This window comes from Podarcis filfolensis (genome assembly GCF_964270895.1).
Source record: "Podarcis filfolensis genome assembly, chromosome: 17".
NCBI classification, from domain to species: domain Eukaryota; kingdom Metazoa; phylum Chordata; class Lepidosauria; order Squamata; family Lacertidae; genus Podarcis; species Podarcis filfolensis.
This window is the reverse complement of record NC_139621.1, coordinates 32,165,561-32,178,271: the sequence shown is the minus strand read 5'-3', so window position 1 is coordinate 32,178,271 and position 12,711 is coordinate 32,165,561. Positions and strand designations below refer to the sequence as shown.

Below are 12,711 nucleotides of genomic sequence, written 5' to 3'. Positions count from 1 at the left end.
AGCCTTATAGAAAAAAGATCCATGAACAACAGAATCAAACAGAGTAACTCTCACTGCTGAACTGTAGTATTTCTGACAGGAAACACTGAAATATGTAACCACCAATGTGGTGAGTCCAGCTACAACTAGTCTATGATTTTTCTAATCATAGAACTTGGTTATTAAAACTTGTTTACATAGTTAGTGGAATCAGGTGTAAAGCTTTCCCTGGACTATAGACGTCCCATAAGCCTTTGGGTTCCTTTGGGAGGAAGGGCAGGATAGAAATTAGCATGGATAAATAAATAAATAAAATAAGCCCTCCCTGCACATAGAAAAACAGCATGTCAGGGAGAAAGCTAGGCTCAATCTTCCCTAATACACTGATTCTCCATTGGAAGGGTGTTTGTTTTGGTGTATGTGAGGAATTCAAACATACCCAGGGCAACCAAAATGTCCAAGGAGATGGAGCACCTCCCCTCTGAGGAAATGTTGCAGTATTTGGGGAATTTTAGAGAAGAGGTGAATATCAGGCACAGGCGCCAATTCTATGGGACTGAGGACACCTCATGCCCCCCTCCAAGTATGTGGGGACAGGGCAAGCCCCCCAATCTTCAGGGGCTGGGCTGTGGTGGCGAAGGGCCCTACTGGGCCTCCATGTGGCTGTGGCAGGCCTCGGTGGGCCTCCCCACAGTGGCAGAGGGCCCCACTATGTGTGTGACATCACACGCGTGTTGAACCTGTGACATCATGTGCATGTGACAAGCCCCGCCCCCCTCATGTCCGGCGGAACTTGGTGTCTCTGGTATGAGGTGACGTGCTCGGGTTCTACTTGAGAATTTCCCTCAGGTTGGCCACTGTGGGAACAGGATGCTGGACTAGATGGGCCGCTAGCCTGATCCAGAAGTCTCTTCTTATGGTCTTAGCCACACGCTTGCTGCAATGCTCAGGATCCCATCATTTGGGATCTTGCTTCTTGCTGTCTCAGGAATGGCCATTTACTTCTGTACCCCGACACGGACGGCAGAGAATAGGCATTGGACTATGAGGGAGGGGGACTACGGGGACACACTCTTCTCCAGCATGAACCCCCCCCCAAGGTTCATCGCAGATCCCTTCAAAGATGCCGTACCCAAGGAGTCTTGCACTCTGATGTTGGCGCCATTTTCAATGAGCAGCTGCACAATTGCTTCGCTCCCAGCACAGGCCGCAAAAGATAGAATGTGTTCGCCTGAGGAAAGAAACAACCAGGGGGTTTAAAAGGGGGAGTAGTAGCAGGGGCACCATGTCAGATTTCCAACAGTTCATTTTTTTAAGGGAAAGAATGGGTGCCATAGCTAACACACATTACAGAACAACAAACCCCTGTGTTGCAAACTTAACACAACAAACAATACGAGCAACACGCAGACCAGTATACTAGATAGCACTGTAATTCTTATTGCGTAATATACATGATTTAGTAACAAAAACAAAATGTGTGCACTTGTAAATTCTCTGATATATTTGAAATCAATTGAACACACGTCTGTAATAGATGATGTCCTGCGAGCTAAGCGGTAAAACTTTTTAGGCGTCCATGGTGCCGAAGTAGTAGGTGAATAACAATGGACAGTGATCCCGGATAATCTGACTGTTTCGCTGGAATCTTCTTCAGCACAAAAAAAATTACCGCTTAGCCCACAGGATAGCATCTATTACTTTGTTTCAACCATAGACTTATTATACTTCTACGGACTTTCAAAGGTTGACAGACGTGTGTTCAGTTGATTTCAAATATATCAGAGAATTTACAAGTGCACACATTTTTTTTTGTTACTAAATCATGTATATTATGCAGTAAGAATTACAGTGCTATCTAGTATACTGGTCTGTGTGTTGCTCGTATTGTTTGTTGTTGTTATAGCTAACACACAGGCATAGTTACTTGGGTTGTAACACCAGCACATGGTGAATTTCCCAGTTTACCGAGAATGGTTAGCTTCACGAGAGTGATGAAAATTTTGTTAGAGATTCCAACCCCGTCCCTCCTACAGAACTATATTTCACAGGGTTCCTTAGGTCGAAGGAATTGCTGCTACAGTAGCCTGCTGCCCCAATGGGCTGTGATATCACAATACAGACAAGTGCGCCTAAAAGCGCCAATTAATTTTGGTTGGCAAGTCCCTTGCTGAATACAACATAGAGTCAACAACAACTTCAGCAAACATGATATGCCAACCATCCTAGACCATTTTATCTCGTTTCAAGAAGTCAACACTTCTGTGGGGTTTCAAGAAATTACAAAATCAATTTCACAGGAAGGTAAATGCCCTTCACTCCTCCCTCTAATTAAACTGTGACCTATGCGGTTTAAAAGAAAGACCAAATATCCTTTGAGACTGCAAGCTGAGGGCTGAAACTCTGTTTGAGTGAGAGCGGCTAGATAAGGGAGGCAGAATTAAGAGACGCCCGTCCTTTTTCATGTACTGTCTCTGGAGTGTTACAATTTATTCCGAGTGAAAATTAATGAAGGCTCATTACCAAAATGCTTGAAAGTTGATCTACTAAGCATGGTTTAATTACTGCCTGAAACAGGTAGCTGGGGATCCATCTAAGCATCACACGGCAAATCCTCAGCTCTAGTGAAGTCAGCTGGGAAATTCTGATTTACATTGGCTGGAGATTCAGTTCGTGAAGGAAAAGAAAGCTTCTGAATAAAAATACACTACCATGGACAAGGGAATTGGGAGATGAAACAGCTTGTTAAAGGGCTAGAGCAACATTTTATCAGAACTGTAAGGGAATTTTGAAGAACACCGCAACGGCTAAGGGCATATTTACACTGCAAAGATATATCTAGAGATAAGCCTCTTTCTGGTCTGTATCAATTTCATATGCATCCATAAGTCTGCTCCATCCTCCCCGCCCTCTTTTTTTAAAAAATAATCTGCATGAAATCCCACATTTCTTTATGTATTTTAACCTTATTTTCTCTTTTTAAAAATTGTAAATAAATGCATTTTAAAACACATTTTGACACTTCTTTTGAGCAACAAACTGCGCCCAAACATTCAGGAAGTGCAAGAGATGCTGGTTAGCCAAGTTCTGATCCACATTTTGGCCCAGGAACTGAGGTTCTGGACAACTCATACCGGAATTTTCAAAGACCAAATTTCTCTATGCACACTGGTTTTATACCAATTTAAGTGGTTTCGGTGTTTCATTGCGCCAGAAGCGAATTAGTCATGCTGGATACATGACCCGGAAAAACTGTCTGCGGACAAACGTCGGCTCCCTTGGCCTTTAAAGTGAGACGAGCGCTGCAACCCCAGAGTCATCTGCGACTGGACTTAATTGTCAGGGGTCCTTTACTCTTTTTTTTTTTTAAGTGCCAAAGAATCCTGGGAGTTTAGTGAGAGTGTTCAAAGGCCCTGCTAAAGACAAGCTAGCTCACCCCGCTCCTTAAAATGACAGCTCCTTGGGGCAACGGAATGGCCAATAACACCAGTCAAGTTTGTGGGCAGATAAGTCCCATTTATCAGAGAACCAGGAAGCGCCAATCTCATATGTCACTTTTCTAAGTGGCCTCTCCCTTCTCTGGCACCTTTCTGCCTCCTGCGGCAGTATGAGCATAACGCCAGTTTAGGTAAAGGGACCCCTGACCATTAGGTCCAGTCGTGACCGAGTCTGGAGTTGCAGCGCTCATCTCGCTCTTTTGGCCAAGGAAGCCGGCGTACAGATTCCGGGTCATGTGGCCAGCATGACTAAGTCACTTCTGGCGAACCAGAGCAGCTCACGGAAACGCCGTTTACCTTCCCGCTGGAACGGTACCTATTTATCTACTTGCACTTTGACGTGCTTTCGAACTGCTAGGTTGGCAGGAGCAGGGACCGAGCAACGGGAGCTCACCCCATCGCGGGGATTCGAACCGCTGACCTTCTGACTGGCAAGTCCTAGGCTCTGTGGTTTAACCCAAAAACAGAGATAATGGAGGTGGGTGCTTGGAGTACAATTTACACCATATAAATGTGCACTGCCCTCATCCGGCTTGGGCTGTGTTATATTCATGACCAGCTGTGACCAATTCTTGACATGAATTCCAATGCATGCTTGATTGTACCATATTACTCTTTGTTTACCTCAAGCAGTGACTTGGGTTGGCCCTGAGGAGGAACCAGCAACCACAGCATCTCCTGAAGTCTCCCCAGCCTGGATCTCCAAATGGATTCCAAGTCCACACAACCAAGGTTCCCCAACAGGAACCCAACTACCAATCTGATTTACTAGACGTTTACAATTAATCTCTCTCTTTTGGTCTCCTTTTTTCTCTATTATTGAAGAAGAACAGGCTATTTTAATGCCACCATCATTGCAGAGGTGTCTGTGGGGAGGACAACCAAGGTTCCCCAGTGGATTCCCCTCATAGCAACAGCGCTCAGTACCAGTGGAGCAGTGGGTAGCAGCAGCAGCACCATCTGACCAGTCCATTGTGAACCACTCCTGTCTTCTGTAATAAGAGGTCTAGCCACTTTATCTTGTGACGCTTGTTAAGCAAGGGTGAGCAGAACTGTACCTGGTGGAATTCCCTCTTCTACACAACTGTTAAAAAAAGATACGCCAAGAATTCTGGCTTCCTTTGCTTCTGGTCACCCTGGGACCAGTTTACACTTTCATGCTTGCAAGTTCTGGCAGGTGCAGACCCTCCAAGTGTCCCTATTGTCCAGGGACAGTCCTGGATTTACAGAAGCAGTCGCAGTTTCTGATTTGATCACAGAATGCCCTGCATTTCCTTCATAAGAGAAATGTTGGATGGATGGATGGGTCCCCCCAGCCACTCTGGGCGGCTTCCAACAAAATACTAAAATACAATAACCTATTAAACATTAAAAGCTTCGCTAAACAGGGCTGCCTTTAGATGTCTTCTACAAGTTTGGTAGTTATTTTTCTCTTTGACATCTGGTGGGAGGGCGTTCCACAGGGTGGGCGCCACTACCAAGAAGGCCCTCTCCCTGGCTCCCTGTAACTTGGCTTCTCACAGCGAGGGAACCACCAGAAGACCCTCAGCGCTGGACCTCAGTGTCCGGGCAGAATGATGGGGGTGGAGACGCTCCTTCAGGTATACTGGACCGAGGCCATTTAGGGCTTTAAAGGTCAGCACCAACACTTTGAATTGTGCTCGGAAACGTACTGGGAGCCAGTGTAGGTCTTTCAAGACCGGTGTTATATGGTCTCGGCGGCCACTCCCAGTCACCAGGATGATGGAATAGGACGTCCCTATTTTCATCAGAGAAAAGTTGGAGGGTATGCAGGTGTGAGTTGCTCCTTCACAGATCAAACACTACAGACAGAACCTCCATCACCATAACACCTCAAACACACTGGTTTCCAAAGCAATCACCAACTCAGAACGTGGGCCGTTGATGGCTGAGAGACAAGACTGCAGCTCACTTCTTACTGAGGAGGTCCATTTGCATATCGGCTGTCGGTGAGGAACCCTTGTGACAGAATTCTCCATTTAAAAAATCCCTCCAGACAGAAAAGTAGAATGTGAGGAGAAGAGTATCCAGACTCCAAACATACCGAAATAGATAAGGTTGTCACTTCTGCGCCTGAAGACGTATCCAGTGGCTCGCGGGCTATTAATATCTGCCCCCTTCTCAAGCAAAGCTTTCACCAGCTTTAGGTTTTTGTTCACCACAGCTATGTGAAGAGCTGTCTCCCCTGAAATACACAAATGTCTGCTTACATAAGGTTCTCCATTTCCTACAGTCTAGAAAGGCATCACTAATGAAAATTGGGACCCACAAATCCAGCTAGTTTGTGGGCAAATAATTGATGAACAACAGCAAGTTATGCTTTACACAAGCCTGACATCAACTACAAGTGATTACATTCAGAGAAGCTCATCTGAGTTACCTGCAGAAGGAAGGGATATTGAACCCCTGAGGCAATGCTGATGAATGCTGATTTTAATGACAAATGCAATTGCAAAATTAATTACCGATAAATTAAGCAGCCCATATTCTCCCTCTGACCATTTATATTCAAGAGTGCTTTGATGACTCTGTTTCTGCTGCTATTATATTCCATCTGGAATTTATCCAATACCATTTCATCAAAGAGGAAACAGGTGTAATGTTGTAGCTAAGAGCTTGGCTGGGAAATCCCTGTTTCAAATCCTGCTGTTATACTGACCCACTTTGAGGTTATAGTCTTTAGGCTGCAAACCTTGGAGTAACAGTGCAACTCTCATATTTCTATTCAAGGATTGCATCCCAGGCCTCATTGAACTCAGTGGCACTTACTTCTGAGTAGATATGCATAGGGTTGCATTGTTAAGAGTACCTGAAGTAATCTTTGCAGTAGGGCTTTTGCAAGCATTTTGAGAACACCTTAAAGAACTATATATTTAGATTCTCAAACCTTTATTGACGTAACACTATATATTAAAGGGATGGGAAGATCATTCCGTTTCTGGACCCTACCTTCATTTATAAGTCTGTTCTTGTCCTGTTTCCATATTAATGTTATTTTAAATAAAAATCCACATGAAAACTCTCATTTAAATTTGTATTTTTGAATGGGCTTCCTCACATAGTAAGCATTTTATCTATAAAAAAATAAAATGTATTTGAATGTTTTTTTTGAGCAGAGAACTCCGCCAGAAATTTCAATAGTATGAAATTCTAAAAACAAAGGGACTTCCGGGTTGGTGCCACTGTTTAATGGCGGATTCCCTCCGAGCTCTGGAGGGAATCGGCTCCGTAGCGTCTGGGTCTGGCCGCTGCGGCGAAGCGGGGACCCTTAAAATCACAGGCGCGGATGCCTGTGAACACAGAGACTCGGCGGGCACCATTTGCGCCCCCCCAATCCGCGACGGAGCCTCTTTAAAGGCTTCGGAACGGAGGCAGGGTAAGGCGTGGTGCTGAGAGTACTCCCTCGCCTACGGAGTGAAGCCGCAAGCCATTGACAGAGAGCGCCAACTTCTTCTAAGAGTGATTGGATCCTAAAACATCAACCCGTGAGTAATACGGAGATTGGAACTTTAAAAAATTTCTTATTCTGGATTTGGAACGAGCGGGAAGGGGCTAAAAGGGAAGTCCACCCCCCCCTCTTTGTAAACAACTTAAAGCAAAGGACTGGGCAGCTAAGGTCGAGAGAATCTGTTTTTTGCTTTTCTTAACAAAGATTCTGACCTCACGGTTTGGACATTATAAGAAGATATTCTGGAGGATAAAAAGAATTTTGGGAGCTGAAACTACACCCCCCCCTAGACCCGGGAACGTCCGATGAGAAAGCCTGTTGCATGGAAGATTTTGACAGCTGTCAAGTGAGCTGCTAGTCAGCTAGTTGTCAGCTGGAAAAAGAGAACATTGTTTCTGCTGTTTTTGCTGGTTTATTCGGGATAACTTGTTGAAAATAAGGTTGATACAAAATAACTGGACTTTTGGTTTTTGAGCCGAAAGGAAGATTAAGGAATTAAATCCCCCTAGAGGGGTAACAAGGATACTACATTACAAAATGGCTGGAGTGTCTAAATTCCAAGCAGAATTGGACAGAGCACTGGTTCTCTTGGGAAACTTACAAGATGAGTACGATGCTTTGTCTACAGAGGTATCGTTATTACACTGGACAGTAAACAACAGCTTGGAGTCTGATAAGGATTTGAAACAGGAAGCCTATTCAACTGAGCAAATAAATGAAACCGAAAGCGTAGACACGATGGAGCAATATGCTCTTTTTGAAGAAAACGAAGGAGGAGATGGAGGTTTGCAGGAGTCAAAGGAGAGCTACAATATGAGGCCTGACATGATGATAAAAAAGGACAATAAAAACTGGATGCGGAAAGCCTGGTTTGATTGGGAATTTGGAAAATGGAGAGATCCTCTTTTGAGGAGATCTGAAGACCTGAGGATTATAAATTTGTTGAAGGTGGAAGCTGGAGCTGTGGGGACATTTGGATTTGAAAGAAATTTGAAACAAGAGTTGGAATACCCCATAGGCTTTGCTTTTGCTTTCAAGTATGGAGGACTGGCTAGAAGTAACACCGATTCTGTTGGGCCGGAGCCCCTCCGAGACCTGGGGCTTAACATCAAGGTCTATCAAAGAGACCGGCAGAAAGGAACTGAGAGAGACATAAGGGCCTCGGACCTGAGATCTCCAGGCTAAATAAATAATATAAAGACTGATGGATATTGGTTGGGGACTGGAACCGGGAGAAGGGTGGGTGGAGGTTGGGAATCCAAAGGGTACATAAGGATAATTTGCATTGCTTTATTTGTTTTATATTTTGTTAGTGGTAAGGAAATTGGGTAAACCGTGGAAGGGAAATTTTGGTCGACCTTAGGAAAAAGGTTTAAGAATAAATTAATGAGGTATAAGTATTGATGAGTAATTTCAATAAGGTGAAACTGGTTTTTTTTTCTTTTTTTTAAATTAAGTGAAAATAAGGCTGTTAAAAATAAATGGAGGAAATGGAAAAAAGAAATAAAGTAAAATAACAGTATGTTAGAATAAATGTTTAAGTTAAGGTGAAGAAATAAGTAAAGGACTTGCTGAATTGACAATTTAAATTGGAATACAAGAAGGGGAGGTGTGAGGAGGTCTGAGAAACAAGGTTGAGGAAAATAAGTATCAGAAACTGTATGTGTTTTTTCTATTTTTCTGTTTAGTTTTGAATATGCTTTTTTGTGTTGTTTTTATTTTGTTTATTTTTTTTGTTTTTGTTTGTTGTGTGTTTTTTGAAAATACCAATAAATATTTAATAAAAAAAAAAAAAGAAATTCTAAAAACAACAACCCTTTGTTCCAATTTATGCACTGATCTGGGAGGCATGAATCATGCAATTTGCAAAGCCCAATTAAATTCCTCAAGCATCTACATTATATAAATGCAAAGTAGTATTATTATATGCCAGTCAAGTATATTGGACAGCATTAGACTTGGACCATAGAGCTCCAAGTTCAAATCCCATCTCAGTCGTGAAGTTCACATGGTAACCTTGGGAGAGTAGCTATCAGTGACCTTAACCAGCTCTGATAGCTCAGTCAGTGGAGCATGAGACTCTTAATCTCAGGATTATGGGTTTGAGTGCCACACTGGGCAAAATATTCCTGCACTGCAAGGAGCTGGAATGAACAGTCCCTTTCAACTCTACAGTTCTATGATTCTAACCCCTAACTTCCAGGTCATTCATGAGCAAGTTTGAAAGCACCAGTCCTAATATGGGATCCTATTCTAGGATGCACACTCAATTCATACAGAACACTAGCCTGGCCTGCCGGGCTGCAACATGGCCCCACAAAAACCAAATATGCACCCTAGAACATGTATCCAATGCAGGGCAAAGTCATGGAACTGTAGAGTTGGAAGGGACCCCAAGGGTCATCTTGTCCAACCCCCTGCAATGCAGGAATCTCAGCTAAAGCATCCAGGAGAGATGGCCATCCAACCTCTGCTTAAAAACCTCCAAGGAAGGAGAGTCCACCATCTCCCGATGGTTCCAAGTCAGACGTAACTAAATTATTACACACAGACAATGGTAATGTATTGCTTCATAAATAGTTGTTTATGATCAAACTCCTAAATTTGCATCCTTGGGATCTGAAGCATTGGCTCCACCTAACATTGGCCTTCACAAGGGCATGAAGACACGAGGACAAGGGTGTGAAATGGACATGAGGGGAAGGTTTTCTGGGCCCAGGTTATGGATCTGGAGACCCCATTCTGGCTTTGGTTTAGACCCATTTTTCTCAGTAAATATCTACTTGTTCCGAGTGCTGTCGTAGTTTTATATTTAATAGATCTCATGACTGTTGATGTTTTATTCACTGTTTTATTTATATTGCGAGACACTTTGGGAGCTTATTGCAAAACTGAATTGCAGGATATGGATGTCTCTAATAATAATTACCTGTGTAAAGTTCAGACGTCATAGCCTCGTTCACTAGTTCTGGAGCTGCATCCATCAGGAGTTGGGCTGCTTCCAAGCTATTATACAAGGCAGCTACATGAAGAGCTGTCTCCCCAACAGCACCTAGAGAAACCACCAGATATATGAGGCCACATGTTGTCAGTTCTGCCAACCTCCTGAAGGCACCCACAGAAGTTACGAGAAGTCTGCTCACCCTTGTTGGTAGACACCATTGCAGGCCAGTGCTCCTCCCCCCCTGCCACGATCTGGTGATGGAGGTCCCATTGGGTCACTTCGTGGGTGGCGGGCAAGGCTCCTGAGCCTAGTTTGCTGCCCAGCAGGAGGATTCTGCTCACTCGCAAACTCAGCAAATCGTGAGCAGACATGGGGGCAGGCCACTCACAGGGGGCGGACCAAAGGGGCCTGCAGGGTTCTCTTGGGTCCATGCTCTGGGAATAAAAGGTGGCCCGTTCTGGTGTCAACTACCACTTCTTTGACGGCTCTCCCACCCTCCCTGCCTGTCTGGTTGGTGCATTGTGCTTTCCTCAACCTTACTATGGACATTGTTGGTCGCCATGTTCAGGACCAGGTTGACATTTTCCCACTTGGTGAATTGGCTACAGCCCTGTGGTTATCGCCACCATCACAGCTTTGGCGGTTTAGGCATTGGGTAGGCATACGCTTGGACAGAGGGCAGGTTGTAGCCTCTGCCTGCCTCTCAAAGAATGGGGTATCCTGTTAAAGGGATCCAGAGGAGCTGCTTCCATCTGGACACCCAGAGGCCACAGCACTCCCCAGGTGCAATCCATTGTGGGAGTTAATTTTTAAAGTAGGTCAATAACTCCCTCGCTTCCAGTTGACCCCAAAATTAATTCCTCCCGGGAGGCAGGCCAGAAATGGTTGGTTCTACCCAATGCCTATGCCAAATTTCTTACATCTGTAGTCAATAAAGTTGTGGCCTGATCTGACCCAAATATAAGTTGCCATGTCTCATTGTTTCACTGTTTAAGATGGGCAGTCAAGTGATGGGGGCACCTGGGCATGCAGCTACTTCAGATGTGTTTCGGACAGGAGATGTGAAACATTATATTGTGTATTGTAATTACGGGTGTCTGCAGTTTGTGTCATTGGTTTTTATAGCTGAAAACTGCTTCGAAGCCTATTCTGGCATTAAGCGGTATATAAGTAAATCAAGTTTGTTTTGTAGTAGGAGGACCAGGAAGCACATGGCATATATACTTCCTGTTCCTTCTGCCACATCTGAAGCCATCCTTGGCCTCCTTCAACCCAAGAACTCATTTTCTATCACTGTCTCCCTTTTACTCCTGCCCTCAAGGTCCTTGTGCTTTATCTTAGCAGGCAATGTGGACATGATGAGAAGCATGGATTCCATACCTCTCTCGTGAATGTCGCAGCTGTGGCTGGCAAGGAGCTTCTGAATGGCAGAGACATCGTTCTCCTTGGCAGCCAGGAGGAGGGGAGATTCCCAGATCCTGAAACAAGCAGAAAGCAAAATAAATTCAGAATAATGTGCATTACAACCCACAGGATCCACGGAGGAGGATTTTTCTCATCACATCAGCAAAGTTGTCTTTCAAAACTAAGACAACTGTCTTTATCAGCAAGACAACTAAAAAAATAAAAATGCCCTAGAGATATCAACTGACACATCCAAGAGGCTCCCGCTTTCAATAGTTGATCTTCAACCAAAGACCTGCAGGGTTTTCAGAAAAAGAAAATAATAATTGTTCTTGCGCGGTGGTAAAAGTTACACTGAAGACATGAAATGCTAACTCAGCTAACAACTTGGAAAGTCTTCATTCCTCTATTCCGCAGCATCTGCTGGTAAGACTAATTACCATCAATACTAGGCAAAAAGTGATATTTCAGTAATGTTATTTTTAAAATACTTTTTCTGGTACACTGCCCTCATTTACACATAACTCTAAGCCAAACCATGGTAAATGCGAATGTGCGTGCATGCAGCTACACAGGGAGTAAATCACTGCTGTTTTGCTCCTCTCATGGTCCTCCTGCTGCCACACTATACCTGGAGCTAAGCCATGGTTTGTCACTTAGGATTATGTGCAAACTTGGGGGCAAGCCAGCTGCTGATACAGGCAGGCAGAGACTATGAAGAGTTAAATTCAGGCAGAAATGTCTGTATGTGTTTGTTCTAAGACATGCCAGCAGATCTGCCCATCAGGGTTCAATCGCTGGCTTGGATAGCCGACAAAGGTCCTCCCAACATGCTTCCAAAGCTGCAAGAAAAGGTGAGCAGCCCTCAATGAAGACGCGTCTCATTAAACTCATGTAACAATTTGGCTTTGAAAAAGGAGGCACACAGAAAGAGAAGCCGCCAGGGGCAAAGAAGGAATTCAGAGTATTATGAGTAGGATTCAAATCAACCAGAAAGGTTTCCTGTGCAACCTCTCTTGAAACCAAGAGGAGTTCAGAAGGCTCCAGCAGTGTTCTTGCCCAGCCATTCAAGGGGCACAAAGTTCTGCAGGAGAAGTTCACGGTGCCCTGTGTCCTCCTTTAACTGGATGTGAAACATAATAGGAATCAGCTAGAAAACAGAAAATCCTTTAATTTGAGAGTGAGTTGAGGAATCTTTAGAGGGGAACAAATGGACTCCTAATTTGTGCCTCCAAAGCGTGCTATGGGAAAGGGATTCAAGACTATTGGAGGCACCATATTGTAGGAGTCCTCCCTCATCATCAGGTTCACAGCTGTCTTTATAATACCTTCGAAGAATGCAAAACCTTCCAAGTATAAGAGACAGGGGGAGCAGCAACGATCCTCTCTCACACCTGTAACACACCTGTGCATGGCAG

At 44.2% G+C, this 12,711-nt stretch overlaps 1 protein-coding gene and 1 long non-coding RNA gene across 5 annotated transcripts in view; one reads left to right on the top strand and one right to left on the bottom strand.

Moving 5' to 3' along the window:
- Positions 1-12,711, bottom strand: part of TRPV6 (transient receptor potential cation channel subfamily V member 6) — a 122,107-nt gene that overhangs the window by 21,863 nt on the left and 87,533 nt on the right. For all 4 annotated transcript variants that reach the window (XM_083593249.1, XM_083593250.1, XM_083593251.1 and 1 more), the window contains exons 2-5: positions 11,270-11,367; positions 9,875-9,997; positions 5,542-5,682; positions 1,112-1,210 (exon numbers count right to left, since the gene is read on the bottom strand). In XM_083593249.1, coding sequence (XP_083449375.1) covers positions 1,112-1,210; positions 5,542-5,682; positions 9,875-9,997; positions 11,270-11,367 — 461 coding nt within the window. The remainder of the gene's footprint in view (positions 1-1,111; positions 1,211-5,541; positions 5,683-9,874; positions 9,998-11,269; positions 11,368-12,711) is intronic.
- On the top strand, positions 269-2,894 carry LOC310753168. The gene is made up of 2 exons (XR_014543251.1): positions 269-501; positions 2,557-2,894. It is a non-coding gene; the product is annotated as an uncharacterized lncRNA (long non-coding RNA).